At 38.7% G+C, this 16,877-nt stretch overlaps 1 protein-coding gene across 1 annotated transcript in view; it reads left to right on the plus strand.

Annotated features, from left to right (window-relative positions):
• The first annotated feature begins 5,374 nt into the window (after nt 1-5,374).
• Nucleotides 5,375-16,877, plus strand: part of dpp6b (dipeptidyl-peptidase 6b) — a 162,884-nt gene continuing 151,381 nt past the window's right edge. The window contains exons 1-2 of the mRNA XM_079614225.1: nt 5,375-5,620; nt 5,727-5,794. Coding sequence (XP_079470351.1) covers nt 5,744-5,794 — 51 coding nt within the window. The 5' untranslated portion in view covers nt 5,375-5,620; nt 5,727-5,743. The remainder of the gene's footprint in view (nt 5,621-5,726; nt 5,795-16,877) is intronic.

Below are 16,877 nucleotides of genomic sequence, written 5' to 3' on the forward strand. Positions count from 1 at the left end.
ACGGGGTTGGAACAACATGAGGGTGAGTAATAATTACCGACAGAATTTTTGGGTGAAATATCCCTTTAAGTATCAAAAAAACTTTAGACCACTCTAGTCTCTCAAGTCAAATAATTTTGAAACCGTTTAATATGATGATTAGGACAACAATGTCAGTTTGAAGCTCTGAAAGAGTCACACTCAGCATTGATTTCTGCATGATTGTATTACTACAGCGATCCTTTGCTGTGTGATCATTATCTGGTTGATGGACCAGAACTTGAACTCCATTATATCTGCAGAATGATCTGATACTTCTCCTAGAGAGAAAAAAGAACTATACATTAGTGTAGTTGTAATTTACGTGTGAGACATTCTAGTGCTGGCATGTGTGAAGTATGAGAGAAAAGGAAACGATTACAAATCTGCAGTTAGAGGGAGACTGGATCAGATAATTGAGATTTAAATGTGATATGGGTAGAGCGGAGTCACCATGCAGTTGCTTTGCAACCTACTTGAAACTTCTCAGAAAATATCTCCTACAAAAAAAAAAAAAAAAAAACTACATTGTAGATGAGTACATTGAGATATAGTAATATAAGATTAATAGTAAATGATTTATAATTACCTATTCCCAAGTATTAAAGCAGTACAAAACATAATAAAAGTCTGCATAATTCCTTATTGGACCCTGAAATTTGCCACGTTTTTCTTCATTATGTAATGAATGCGCTATTACTCCTTACAGTATAAGGATGAAAAGAAATTGGTCACAATCCTTACTGGTTGTCATCTGTACTGTTGACATGTCAGATTTGAATGTGCCTCCTTTGAATGTTCAAAGGAGCACAAAAATCCTTTTGGTTTTACACGGAAGAATTGAATGTGTACACGTATGCCTTTCTCGCGTCACAGTAAAGTTGTGGATAGCAATCTATCTAAAAATTAATTCTCATGATATGTTGATTTGAAAACTGTGTTGGTTGACTGGTTTGTCTCAGTGAGAAGTTGTTAAATTTCCACAAGCCCGCTTGTACGATATTTGACAAGGTTAACTCTTAAAAATGACAAAGTCTGGCATTTGTGACTGATACTTCCTCTTTTCCTTTTTCTCCCCAGCATATCCGTGGCTTCAAAAGCGTTATATCACAACAAGAATACATTTATGTGCGGCTTTGACAGAAAATGAAATTGGAAAATTGAAAAAAAAAAAACATTTAAATAATACAGAAGACTTCACAGAACATCTGTGGTTTGCCCGGACATTAACATTGACACAAATCATGTGAAGCATTATCTGATGTTAAAACAGGAGTTTAACTAAAATTCACTCTTAAAAAACATTTTGGGTTCCCTTAATAATCTTTCAGTGAACAGTTTTTAAAAGAACAATTTTTTAATAATCTGAAGAACCTTTTACCACTACATAGAAAATTTTGTGCCATGAAAATTAATGTTAAAGGTTCTTATTTGAACCATAGATGCCAATAACGAACCTTTATTTTAATAGTGAAACTATGAGTATTCTATTTAAAATGGCATGTATGCAGTAAAATTCAGATTTGGAAGTTTATTTTTATAACTTTATTGACATGCAGTAACTTATTAACCCGAGGACCAAGAATGGAATCAGGTATTTGTTAACCCCCAATAAGTGTGAATACTGTGACGACCACAACACTTGTGGAGGCGAGGTGGGTGCTTGACCACATGGCAATGTGGGCCAGAATGAAGTTTAAGCCAAAGAAATCCAGGAGTATGGTGACCAGAAAAGGCAAAATGACAAACAGGTTTAAGCTGCAAGAGCAAGGTGAAGATATTCCACCAATAGAGGAGATTCCAATTAAGTGCCTTGGAAAGTGGTTCGTTCTATGACTCACTCTCAGATAGGAACAATATCAAGAGCACTGAAAAGCAGACAAAGAAGGATCGAGAAATCAGGACTTCCAGGGAAATTCAAAGCATGGCTCTACCAACATGGACTGCCCCCGAATATGTGGCTGTTGACAGTGTATGAAGTCCCTATGACAAGGGGCAAGTTTAAGGTGGCAAAATGTAGAACTGTAATGACATACAGTACAGAGAAAACCAGGATGAGTATGTAAGAAATACAGGCATTATTACAAGATCAGGACGCAAGTGTGCCGTCTGTTGTATGCTGAGGCCACGTGACATCATCAGAATGCCATGCACAGGGAGAGAGGGTCTCGGAACTTCCCATTTTCAACAATGGGGAGAGGCAGACACCAAAGAGAGGAGAGCCATGATCCAGGAGGAAGTATGGTACCTGGAGGAAGAAGGAAAAGGAAGCTAGCATCCCAGGGAGCCTGGACCAAATGGAGTCTTCCCAAGAGGAAGAGCACATGGACAGATCTATGGAAATTGGAGCTTTTATGTATATATGCTTCCTGCTGCTATCAGAATATGACACACTCCCAACTCCAGTAAACTTGCATAAGTGGGGTATGAGAGAGTACCCACAATGCAAGCTTTGTGGGGAGAGTGGCACCATGGCGCACATCCTGTTGGGTTGAAAAAAACAAACAGAACATACCCAGGGAAGGGTGGCGCCATGATACGGTGCTCAAGATGCTTGTTAATGCTCTGGAGAAGGAGAGACGTAAGAAACGGCAAACACTTGGGAAACCAACAACATTGATCAAGTTTGTGAGGGACTGAGAAAAACCATCAATCTCATCAAGAATAACAAATAACCCAGACATAATCGGGAGGTACAGTAGGCTGCAGTTCCCCCACGTTGTACAGACAACCCTAAGTCAGATGTGGTTTTGTGGTCTGAGGAGAGGAAGAAGATTATCTTGATTGAACTTACAGTAAAGTGGGAAGAAGTTTGTGATGAAGTTTGTGATGAAGTCTCAGGAAGAAAGAGTGCCAAATACCAAGATCTCTCGCAACAATTCCGGGAGAAAGGATGGCATGTATGTCTGTTCCCAGTTGAGGTTGGCTGTAGAGGATTCCCGGCAGTCAGTATGGAGAATGTTTACAGCCATTAGATTGACAAGGCAACATTTACTGAAGGTGAATGTAAGAGAAGCATACTTTAGATAATTATTCGCATTTGGAATGATATGCAGCCATGAAACCAGAGCCCTTCCCTTCAAAATCCAATCATAAGTGGTCCAAAATTGAGATGCATGTAACTATCAAGTGTAAATGCCAAAATGTCCCACCTGACCATTTGTGATTGGATCGTCAGACGTTTCCAGGGAATGGCATCTTTGTCCTGGAGGGCTACTATCCTGCGGAGTTTAGCCCCAACCCTAATAACAACTCACCTAATCCTGAAGAAATTGATTAGTTTGTTCAGGTGTGTGTGATTCGTATTGGAGCTAAACAGGACAGTCAGTGGCCCACCAGGACCGAAGTTGCCCATCCAGGGTCTAGACTCTTGATTCACCTCTCCTCTTGTCTTCTTCAAGCCATCCCTCCTACACTTTTACCGGTACTCACACACGTCATAAACACATCTCCACTGGCATCTCTCCCATCACATTTAAGCGACTCACTTAACCCCACTGAAAAACAACACTTAGACCTGCAGCAATTGATTTCTTCTTTTCAGTCAACATTCTGCACTCTTTTCACAAAACCTGCTGCAACCAATCCACACAGTCTGCTCAGCTCTCTGTTACTTCAAAAGAACTACCACAAGATCAGTTGTCCTCATCCTGGTCATTTTGACATCATCAGATTCTCCCATCAATTCACAGAACTGGGCTTTGCTGGTGGTCCTCTCCAATAGGGATGTGGGCAACTTCATATTTTAAAAATGTACTAATTGGTGGGTTGCCTGAAAACAAGATCGATCACAACTGAATGGAAAAGAATGTGAATTAATTTCAAGACACACTTTTAAAAAATTGAATATTTTTCATTTGAAACGCCTTAAAAGAATAGCAAAAATTGTTTTCTGAATGTGGCAGTGCTTTAAAAGGAAATCTAAAAACTTTTCTGAGAGGGATTTACTATTCGATGGCCAGATGAACTTCAGATTGAGACCCTACCTGTCTGATTATGCTGCACAGTTTGTGGACTCCTGCAACTTAGCCGACCTTCAAGTTAGCCTTCTCAAACCTTCTCAAATGATGAAGACAACTGTTGTCTGTTAGCAACACAGGCTGCATCAGCATTATGATTTAGTATCCTTCACACTTCTGATTTGTTTTTGATGAATGCTGTTCTAAGGTCTGCTTAGCTCATGAGAGGTGTGCGATAGGCTATATCTCAGTATGACAAATCATTTTTTTTCACCTGTGAAGAGAAAGCTGTATATGAACTGAATCATTTCGCAATGGATTGAGGTGAAAGTGGAAACTGTACGTTTTGGCTGAATTTCCCATACACTTTTTGAAAGATATTGTAAGATCACTTTAATATAATAAACATGTTTCCAACTGAACATAACCACTTGAGCTGTAATTAGTCTCGTCAAATTATGACCACAATGAAATGAGATGTATCATCACTTTTCTTTGAAATAAACTAAATGAAAAGAGTTTGCCCTACATACAATGTAGGCCTACGCTCAACCCACTGCAGAATACCCTCCCCCCGTGAGTCTCCCTAATTTACTCTTTGCTTCACATAATGAGCAAATTCAATGGAAAATAGTTTTTTGTATTTCTAATTAAACTGATGGAACACTACTAATGTGAGAGCAGAAGAACAATTACTTAAAAACAAGATAAAATATCTGTATGGTAGGAAAAATTAACTTAATTCAAAGGGAAAATAAGGTTATTTTCCTTACCCTGTTGGCATATTTTTTTGAAGCACAAACACAATTTTAATATTTTTTTTAAATAAATGCTTCTCAATAAATGTACCTTAATTTAAGAATATTGACTTTAGTATGTAGATCATTTGACTGGTCAAGCCATGAAAACGAAATCTAGAGTAATATCATAGGCTGTAGTAGGTGGTGGTCATGAATTAGAGTTGTTTGACTACTTGTAATAAAACTAGAATCTTATTGCATTAAACTGTTTTATTTTAGTTTCATAGAGATTAGTTAATCAGCATACAGAAATCACTATAAGCTACAATACACATTTTTTTATTATTTAAATTTTAGTAAAGTCATCAAAACTGTAGTCTATAAATTAAATAGGCTAACTAGCCTATGCAATTATCGACGATTATGTAGGCTAATGACCAAATGTTAATAGGCTAAATCAAAATATCGTATTTTTTGGTAGAAACTCGTTACTAATTTAAAGCAAGCATAAGCCTTTAGATCAAAATGAGTTTAATATCGAGATCAATTCAGTCAAGTGCGCACTGCGCAGGCTTAATATTTAAAAACCTGCACTGAGGAATTTGCGGTAGGCGGTGCACCGGCTGCGGAGAGCTTTTGCTATTCCAGCGTTTCAACAGGAAATCGTGGTGTCAACGCGCGCTGTCATAGCTGTCACAACTCCCGCAGGTACGTCACACTCACCACGCGTGCAGTTGTGAGAGAGGGTCACTCCCGCCGGCGGGAAACTGTCTTAACACCTGCATCAGATGTTGACAGCCAACTGAGCATTTTTACCTCAGAAAACAACGCGGGAACAACTATCACTTACACCAACACGAGCTGAAACATTTCATTGAACTTCCTCGGAAAACGAGACTTCTGGTATGAAAATTGAGGGTTTTTTTCTCCTCTTTTTTTACACATCACAAGCTTAAAAACAAAACAAAAAAACAATTCCATGGATTAATTTCCTCCTTTTCTGTCTTAGACACACACTGTTGAGGGATGAACTCGTCTGCTGGAGCAGGGAATTACCGGAGGGGTTCAACCAATAAGGTAAGCTGTTGATTTCATCCAACTATGTTTCAAGACATATATTACAACAAATTAATAATACTTATAAGACCAATTCCCTCTGTATCATTCTCCCTCTATGTGCATTTTATATGTGTGACAATCTGGTGAACATAATTCTCATTTAGCATTTGAAGCAGCTTCAATATCCATGTAAATCTATCACTTTGTATTGAATAGCCATGCCCTTTTTTATACAATAAATGTTGATGAGGAGAAAGACCTTGGCTATAGCCTGTGAGATTGAGATAAAGGGATTTTCATCACAAGAAGGTCAGGTGTTAGGTTTCCCTCAGGTTTTGTTGTTTTGTTCTGTATTACCTCACTTAATTTAACATTGCGTTTCAGGGGACAGGGAAATTGTGTGAACTTGATGCGATTTATGAAGTGAAAGTCAAAACCACCTCAGGACTGTCAAAAGCCAAGCAGTCTGTGTCCCACTCCAAAAGCTCCCTATGGAGGATAACTGTTCTTTGATGTTGAGGTTAGAGGCAACTTGAAATGATGGAGGTGAATATTAGGCTACATAAGATATATGGAAGTTTGAAATGTTATGTAAATTCAGTGGAAGACTAAATGTTGAATGTCCTCAGGTGGACGTTTGGCACCTTTTTGCTCAATATATTTTTATACAGTGATACCTATAGATGCCTTCATAATGAAGAGTCAGTTGTCTGTCCCTATACTAAACCTGACCTTAATAAGCCAATTCAACTGTATATCATTGTGTAGCAACGCACAATGGTGCTGTGTAATTAGCCAGGAGTTGTAAATCTCAAGACAACTTTAGTATCTGTTTACAAACTATTGTCAGTAAGAGTTTCATAAAAAACATTGTAAAGATTGTATTTCCTCATTCAGTAACTACTTCACCTCAGTCCATTCATATATCTGAACTAGGCTCAATGCACCACAACATCCAGGCTTAAAACATCCATATAGGATTCTGTCAACAAATCTATAGCTTCACTGGACAGGGTTTCTCTGGTCTACTCATCCTCTACTTTTCAATTCATCTTCTTTCCAGTCATTTTTTTAACTTGCCTTTGGTAACTTTGGTCTCTTTTAGTCCAAAAAGTATTCAAAGATGTGTTGCTCAGTTTGAATCAAGTGTTAGGCTGCTTATACCCCCCAGTTATTCCTACCATAATTATCCTCATCATCTGAGTTTGAGTTATTGTCTTAATATTTCTGTGCAGAGTTTTTCTTATTTTGTCGTGCCGCTGTTTTCTGCAAACACCTCTGGGGCTTTGTCTTACAAAGTTTTAGGGTTTTGTGACATCACAGCACCAAATTGCCAATATCCTGACCCACATAAAATTATATTTAGTTCATTGCTCATGAAGATGCAACTGACTGGAGAAAACATCAGCTAGAATTCACTGAAGTATCTTTTTTTTTTCTTTTTTTATTACCAATTCAGTATACTAATTGTTTTCACCCACTGGATATGAACAAGAAAAGCAAAGCTGAGGCACCATGGGTGTTTTACATTTCAATGTTTGTGTCTGTGAAGCAGATGTCTTCAAGTTTTGAAGATATACACTGGAACATACAGTACACTGGAATGCATGTTTCTTCTCTGTGTTTTAATGGGAGTCTAAAAAGAGGAGTAAAAAAAATAGCTAGAGATTACCGCTCTGTTTTTAATGGAAAGGGTAATCACAACTTTTTTGTTGTGTACTGGTACAGAGCTGCAAACTAAACAAAGTGCGCCCTCTGCTGGCAAGATGTGTACTTTTTAGTGCTATGAGAGCACTGTCCAATAGTTCCTGTAATCATTTATTCAGTAAAACAGGTCTTTTTTACGGTGGTGTCAAGATCATTATGGATTAAAGTTGTGCAATTTGAAAGTTACAAGAATTACTGAGCCAATCTCAGATTTTTCCCATCAAAGGACAAGGACCCTTGATACCCAGTGAGGTATGTTAAACACTCTTCTTCACATTTTTTGTCTTTTACTAGATAATATGTAGGATATGATATTATGAACAGAGTCATAATACGTTTTAATTATTTTGCTCTTTGCACAACTTTTGTCTTTGTCAACATTTGTTTAAAACAAACAAACAAAAAAGTTGTTTGATAATTGCAGTGTTCAATAGTCTGAAATTTCTAATCTTTACTAAGGAAGACCATAATAGGTTTACAGGTGGTCTCTTTTTGCAGTTTTGTTGTGTAATACAATAATGTGATATTTAATAAAAGGCAAGTAAAGACAAGATCTTGGCGTGACTGGGCAGTGGAATTATGTAGTGTGTTTTCAGTGTTGTTGGCTCTAAAATCAGCTGGAAAGGCTTGCTTACTAGTGCAGGGGTAAAAAATATAGAATTTCCGATTTTAATCGATATTCAATTTAACGGAATGATATTGATTCGGGAAATCCCTGAATCGATTCTTGTGCCTGCTTTACTGGAGAGGATGTGAATATTATCTGTACTTCGCCTCTCGTCTAGACTGGGTAAACCCAACCCAATCTGCCGGCGATTTGATTTCGCCCTGCAGCTCAGGCTGGAAACCTGTACATTTTTCTATCCTGCTTTAGTGCTTCCTTTCCAAATTTGCTGGAACCAATCACAAACTGGCTTATCCACCTGGCGCACTATTGGCGGGTTTAACATGACGATGATAGAGAAGTGACGAATCCAATTCCTTTTAACCTCTCGACGATGCTCATATGGCTTCTTTAGTTTAGCTAAATTCCACTCACTTTCATGTTTTTTTTCAAAAATCGCTTGATGCCATTGCTGCCCTTGCAAACCGCTGATCATTGCTCCAAACCAACGTTGTTTTGTACAAACTGGAGTTTTCACATCTGATTGGTTGAAGGACTATCCAATTGCGTACAGAGTCATTTGAACTATGCCCGCTGATCACGCCTCTTGTGCAGTAGAAATACAGAGACTCCCCAGACTAATGTTCAATCTTAAAAGATTGAGCTTGGTTTTGTGATAGCCAGACTACAGTACCTCTCGTCCTGAAGATGCCGCCTTCTTTCGGGATGCTCCTCTTAAAACAAAACAAAACAAAAAAGACAGAGGATCATGGCGGAAGTTCACGGTAGCCAATTGAAGCCGGCGAAATTAAAGTCTGATGTGTGGAAGTATTTAATGTTCGAAGGCAGTGACGTAAGGAGGTGTCGTGCAAGTTGTGTCCGCAAGAGCTAAGATTCAGCAACAACACAACAAACCTGAAATCACCTGTCCAGACGACATGCTAACAAGTGTCACACTGCATTGTATGTGCATATTTATTATTATTTAAATCTGTTACAATGTTTGTTACTCATTGTAAAAGTAACAATGAATTAAACATAATTGTGTGTGCCCCGTTGCTAATGCGTATTTCAGTAATATAGCTAAGTAGGAGAGTTTCAGTTACCAGCATTTATATTGAAATATGGATTCCATGTCTACAACATTAACATTTTAAATAAAATATTGATAACTAATCAATATTGAATCGAATCGTAATCGAATAGAAACTATAGAAGTCAGAATCGAATCGCCAAATTATTCGCAATACCCAGCCCTATTGCTTACTGAATATCTAAAAGCAATACTCAAAGCATGTTCATACATTTCAAAGAATGATTCTAGACAACTGACATTTGTTTTAAATCAGCATTTTTTTAGGTAATTTAAAAGTATATTTTTTTGCATGTGGCAGTGAGTGGTCTATGACACTTTGTTGATTTTCCACGTTGACCCAACTGCATCAAACATAATATGGCATGACAAAATGTAACGGACCCCCTGACATGTGCAACATGTGGAAGTCCAAGAAAGAGTTTAGCAAGACTCACAAATGTCCAGTTTACAATTTCCTCTATCACAGCTGTATATTCTGCTATGTTTGCAACATTGTCTCTGCTTTTTACCACTGAATGGAGGGGTAACCCAAGACAATGCACAGTTTCTTCTTCTTACTAAGGAGTTGTCTACTACACAGACCTGTGCTACATAATTTTAATGAGCCTTCACTTTGTTGTTGAATAAAATGCTAGATTTTATGGCAGTTGTCAAAATTCTGGAGCAGGAGGATAGAGCAGCTATTAAAGAAATTATTTAATAGTGAAAAAAAAAGACCAAGCGTGCAAACATAAGTGGTAAAAGTGATGCAATAAAAACATTCAGGGCTTTACTAAAACGCTTCGAGCGTTAAGTACCATGAGTATCAAACATTTTCCGCAAGAATTGTTTGTTGCAAATAGACATTTCAGAGGGATTGGGAAACATGCAAAGTGAAAACCCTTCATACTTTTGCAGCCCAAGCTTCTGGAAACCAACAATACACTGGCAGAAAAATTGGATGTCGTATATACAGTATATGATGTCAGCATATCTGTGATAATTTATTGTTGATTTTAAATTCATAAAGGATTGTTTCTTATATTACATCATATGTTTGATTAACAAACTATGCAGCTTGAATTGGATTAAAAATGACCCTATAGGTTTACTTTTGACCTGGTATATTTTTTTAAAATCTAGATTGTTGTATTTTGGTCCAATATTTAGCATTTAGGTTTTGTTTGTGTTTTTTTGTAATTTTATCATGCCTTAATTGAGTTTTCAAAGAAGCGTTGAACCTGTTCTTTAAAGGTCCCCTAATTTTGTATCCCTTATATGCGAGCATCTCCTTAATGACCCTGCTCCTATCAGCAGAAGCCTGTCTGCTGGAGTTCTGAATGGAAGAGCTGTAAAGTATTTTTGGATGCATCTAAATCACAGCACTGCTTGGAATATATCGCCACAGTATAGAGAGAGCCCATTATGCTCTCCTGCAAGAGCAGGAGATGTTATAACTCACTCAGAGTGCTGCAGCAGAACGACAGATTTGTGATAGAGAGTTTGGATGAGCTTCCTTTGCTGAAAAAAATGCTTCCTTCGCCCTCTTCTGGAAGGAAAAATACTTTGCGCCTAGACAGAAAATCTCTTTGCGATTTTGAAATATACAAAATGCACCTGTGATTGAGAACACTTCAGCATTTAACACAAAGTGCCACGTGATTACGTAATGCGTGGCGTATCGCAGAGTTCTGTAAGACGAGCATTTGTGGTTAAAAATTATATACATTGTGTTATTTTTTAGAAAATGACTGATCGTTTCTCTAGATAAGACCCTTATTCCTTGGCTGGGATCGTGTAGAGCCCTTTGAAGCTGCATTGAAACTGTAATTTGGACCTTCAACCCATTGGTTGCCATTGAAGTCCACTATAAGAGCCTCATCTGTCCCTTGACTGGCCCTTTGCAGATCAGTGCTCTTAACACACACCACAATAGTGACATTTAGAATGTTTGCTATAGATACATAGTCAAACAAATATTCTCTTTAACTGTTATCTCTTTTTTTTTAATTATTGATATAGACATATATGGCAAACTAAATAATATCTTGTCTTCTTGTCAACCACCAGCTTTGAACTGTTCTCTTTTTTTGCACAAGAATATTTTTTTTGCTGTGTACTTGCAGCCTTGTGTACTTTTTTGCAACCCAGCGTGACAGAAGAACAGACCAAATAAATTAATTTAGCAGCAGTTCGGATCTTCCACCTCTCACAGGGAGAGGATAAGGCAGGTCTGAATCAACAGACCAGGGTGCACCTGAGATGGACCTCGAGGGACATTTGAGGAATATGTGCTGGGCGGTACTGCAAAATGGATCCCCTTTACCATTGGCGAGAGTGATGAAGATCAAACCTCATCAACGCCCGCAGCGCATGCTCTACCATCAGCCATGCAAGCCACCGCGGCTGATCTCGGCCAGAGCTGATCTTCGTCCCGGAGCCCGAGCCCATCAAAATGTCTGACCAGGTGCATGAGCCAGGATCTACGCTCATCACTGAGGTGGTTTTAGTGGAGTTTGTGGGCATGACATGGAGCCTCCCCATACTGCAGATAGCATTCTGGATACGGCGTGGACTTCCAGTTTGCTAGCTTCTCCATTTACACCTAGAACATCCAAGCCCGACACTCCCCCTTGGGCCGTAAACCAGTCGGCTCCACCGTGCTTCTTAATCCTTTCAGCTCCACCTTGGTCAGTAGTTGTTCTGCCTTCACCATGGACTTCCGGGCCTTTGTCTGCGACTCGTTCATCCACCATCTTGGTTCTGTCGGCTCCTCGTCCCCTCCAGCTCCACCTCAGTCCTCGGTCACATCGACTCCGCCTCAGTCATCCGGCACCCTGGTTTCACCTTGGCCGCTAGTCCCCATGACCCTGCCTTGGTTTTTTCAGCTCTGCCTGGGTCTCCATCTCAACCAGATCCACCTCTGTCTGTCGTTATCCGGGTTCTGCCTGGCTACTCCCACCATCGGCTACACTGTGGTCCTTTTATCTGATAGCTCTGTTTGGGGCACTCAGTCCCTGGCTCCTCCAGCCGTTGACTCCTCCCTGGATCCTACCATCGTCATCTCCTCCCTGGTTTTTCCTCGCCCTGGGTTATCCCTGTTGCCAGCTGTGCATCCTTCAAAGCCCCTGCCCACCCACCTCTGTTGGAATATTGTGTTAAGGCCCGTAGTCACGCCTTATTGATGGGATGGACATGTTAGGGCTATGTCCTGTTTTCCTATGTTTAGTGAATGTTTCCTTTGTTTCCTTTTCCCCGCCACTAGTTTGTTTCCAATTAATTGTTTATGTTCACCTGGTCTTCATTCAGTTTTTATTTGTTTGTCTCTAGTATTTATACACCCGGATTTTCAGTTGCTCTTGGTCTGTTCTCATCATTATTATGGTGTTCTGTTACCCATGTTTGTAGTATATGTGAAGTGTTAGTTTGAGTTTATTTGGATTAAAGAAATCACTGCTGTAATTAAATTAAACTTTAATTCCATTTCTTGTTTTGCAACCCAGCGTGACAATTGCTCTTGGTCTGTTCTCGTCATTATTATGGTGTTCGGTTACCATATTTTGTAGTATAACTGAAGTGTTAGTTTGAGTTTATTTGGATTAAAGAAATCACTGCTGCAATTAAATCCAGATTTTTTAGTAGGGATGGCTTGGTACCACTTTTTCATCACAGTACCAATCTGCTAATGCCAATATTTTTTTCTTGATCAGTTTTGAATATCTATACGTAATTAACTTGCTAACACATTGCTTTATTCTCAATAAAGTGAAAACAGAAGAAGAAAAAAACATTCAAATATTTAATTCAGTCCTCTATTCCAGTGCTCTCCTCTAACAGTTATTTTAAACAAAAGTACAGACCTTTTATGCTCAAAGTATGCATGATAATGGGAGCTTTGGAATGGCTTGAGCTGCTTCCAAAAGCTGAAAAATACGGAGGTAGGAAGGCAACAAGGCATGTTCGAATCCAATGCTTCTATCACGTCCTGTCTACTGAGATCCCTTCATCTTATTGGTTTTTTGAAGCTCTCTCTATTTTGTTGTAGATTATTAAAACATTATGCTGCCTCTGAAGCCTGTCCGAAATCAGTTTTGTGAGGTACCTTTATGCACAAACACTGCCTACAAGACATTGCCTGATAGGGCAGCGAGGCAACAAGCCAAAACAAACAAAACTAACAAGTTTTGCCATGATGACTCTCTTATATAAATGTGAAATGCTGTTTGAATGCTAAATGGAGAATGGCATGACTGCTGCAGTGGAGGGAAGAGCTTCCGTGAACTTATAAATAACCTTAAAAATAAATATACTGACTGTTCCACAAATATCTAACAAATGTCTTCAAAAGACCTGGAATATAGTGCACAAAAACAGTTATATTGCATTTATAATACTTTTGTCCTTTTTTGAGCTTAGCAGTAACAACTGTAATGCTCCATATTATATTTTGATTAGTTTCTGACTGATTACACATTACAAATACACATTGGGTATGCACATACATTACATATTACATACACACATTACATAATATGCACATAGCATATTAACATTCAGACATTAGAAATAAAACATGGAAAATAGAAAGTGTATTTTAATGATTTACATAGTTTGCTCCATACCACCTAAGGGCACCATGCATGCCACTGGTATAATGCATTTCTTATAGCAACTTGTCTCCTATTAAAATGTTTTTGGTGAGCAGCTGGTATTCTTTGCATTTCTTGCATCAGCAGTTGACAAATACAAGTGCCATTCTGTGTGCTGCAGCCTGCAACTAAACATTATTTCTTTGATTTATTGAGTAATTGGATAAGTCCAATTTTATGGTATTTTAATAAATGTGATTCCACATCCTACCCAATGTTTTCCTCCAAACAATGTGCACATTTAGGGCTATTAATACAAATACAGCTCACTCTGCAACCTTTTTCAGGCACATATTTTGTTTATAGAAATGTGTTTTAAACGTCTGTAAAGTGACATAAGTGACAGAGATTATCCCAGACCAGACTAATTAATAATGGATTTTGTTGTTAATAATTTTTATTATTGATTATCTTTTTTTGATCGATAGTTGTTGCAGTCCTAGTGTAAAGTTTTGGTGGTAGATCCAGGGGACAATAGTGACATAGTGAAACTAGCATTGTTTGTCTGTTGATTCATCATCTAGTTGGTAAACATCTGCAACTAGAACTCTCAGTAGAACAAACAACCGCACTGCATTTTTGCCCAAAATAATACTTTAAAGGCCTTTGAGAACAGGTGAAGGAGGCTGAAACCAAAGGTTAAAACAGCCTTCAATGCTGATGAATAACTTTGAATGAGTTTCATTCAGTTTTTAGCTCCTTACATTTCCTGCTACTGCTTAATGTACAGGGCTATAGAGCGAAACATAATGCGACCTTGTCTCATTATGCTACAGCGGTCAGCTGATAAAGAGCATGACTTGATTTTGACAGATCAGTCCATTTAATTCTCTCAACCTTTTCACAGTGTTACAAAAGGGAAACCTAATGGAATCAGTGCTTTCTGTGAAATCTATCACAGAGGCTGCCTAAATACATGATAAACTCAGAAAGCTTTCTTCAACCAAACTCCAAAGTGTCATGTCTGCTGCTCTCTTCTCTCCACTCAGTGGACTCTATTAACCGGGCTAAAGTCTATCCAGTGCAGGATTCTGTTATTTTTATGTGCCATCTGTCTCCCTGAGCTGATGCGGCTCATTTATGATGCCAGTATTCATCCAGTGCCTGTCACTGCTCTTCACAATTTACACCAGAAGGAAAGGTTAGCTGCCATCATTTACTTTTATTCACCAATCTAGATAATGCTGAGTCTTTTAGATTTTTATTTCTCTCTTGAGGTGCAGATGTATAGTCCTCTCGACTAGTTCTGATAGTGTTGTTTCTCTACCAGTTTATGTGCTATTTATTTCTGCATTTTAGATTTTTTTTTTTTTGCAGTTGCTAGCCCATATATAATTAAACAACGCACAACATTAATTAGTGCTGTGTTTGTGTTACCGTGAATTCTAAGATATTACACGTTAGACCTATACTTTTGGCTGTGTGATATATCACATTTGACCCACAGTAAATTTGAACCATTCCAGACTAGCTTTGATTTGTTGCGTTAAAAGAAACATTGTAATTATTTAGCTCTTTAGAAATAAAACTTTAGTCTGGTGGGCAGTGCATATACTGTTAGGGGTGTAACAGTTATAAGACCCGAGACCAGATATGAAGAAAAGATGACCAGGAGTCGTGAGGTTCAATCAAAAAGATAAAAATTTACTGAAGAATAGTTTGCAGTTTCATCGGTAGAGCGAGCGTCAAAGTCTCACGAGGAGGTCGCAAGCCAACTCTCCCTTACACAAAATCATACACCAATTATACCATTTTACAAGGGCAAGCATCGCATCATCATACATCTGATTGGCTAAGAGAATATAGAACCATAAACAATTTCACACATGTGAGCAGATAAAAGGTGCCTATCGCCATTAGTTAGGATAGCTGTCGCCAATCCTTAGATGTAGGTCAGTTTTGACCTCGCAGGTTAGAAGAGAGCGCCAATACGGCTGAGCGTTGTGTCCCCCGTGCCTATGTAGAAAGTCAAACACACACACACAGAACAACACCAAATAACATCACCAAGGCCAAAGAGTGCTTGAGCTCTGCATTATCAGTTAACCAAAACATAGCTCCTCAGGAAGGAAGGGAGAGAAATGGCATTGCTCTCTAGAGAAAATATATAATTTCACAAGCACAAAAGAATATAGAAATGATTGTGATAATGCATATATATATTTGATTATTGATTTGTATAAAAGTAATGTAAGCATTCAAAAGGATATGGAATGAAATATATATATAACTGACTGAAGAGACAAGGGATTTTGACCAACCCTTCAGTCCCCCGTTTTAGACCTATGTGGGGCCCAATACCGCCACGTCTGGTCTAACAAGTGAGGTCACTACGGAAGGTGGAGTGGTGACAAATGCTTCCCTGGCGGGTCACAAAAGTCTCTTCGCCTCTTTACGGACATGCTGGAAACTAAAAATTCCAGTCCCCATTCCGAGGCTCTCCCACCTTCCACTCACAACAGGGCATCAATGTTGTTCTTTCTCAGTTTATCGCTCAGGTGGTTTGTCAGCTTGATCAGTCTGCTTTCCTCGTTGACAGGATTCAACTTACTGCAAGCAGACCTGCAAATATATGAGAAGAAGAAACGAACACACATCCATACACAAAAACATAGAAGAACAACCCACGCCTCCACTTCTATCCCACCAACCTTTTTGCATATTGAGGGTATTACAGGGATAATTTGGGGAGTGACCAAGCCAAAAGGTCACCGTCTCATTACCGTCCAAGCGATAGCAGCGATCATTAACGTTCTGATACATGGTTGAAATTAAATTTAGACCCTCAGTTGAATTTAGGCATGGGTATTGAACCCATGATGGACGGTTATAAATCTCCTCACAATCCCAGTGAGTGGAGAACGCATGGAGTCTACCGGTCCAAATTGAAATCTGAATCCATCAGGAATGATAAGGCTATTATAATAATAATAATAATAATAATAAAGCCACAAACGAGAGAGGGAGTGCCAATCGAATGATGGCCCACCTCACTTTCAGTCGTTTGGTATTTCGCACTTCTTCCTAAAGAATTAGCAGCTTCAATATATCGTCGGATTCCGCCAT

The sequence above is a fragment of the Phoxinus phoxinus genome (genome assembly GCF_949152265.1).
Source record: "Phoxinus phoxinus genome assembly, chromosome: 5".
Lineage (NCBI taxonomy): Eukaryota > Metazoa > Chordata > Actinopteri > Cypriniformes > Leuciscidae > Phoxinus > Phoxinus phoxinus.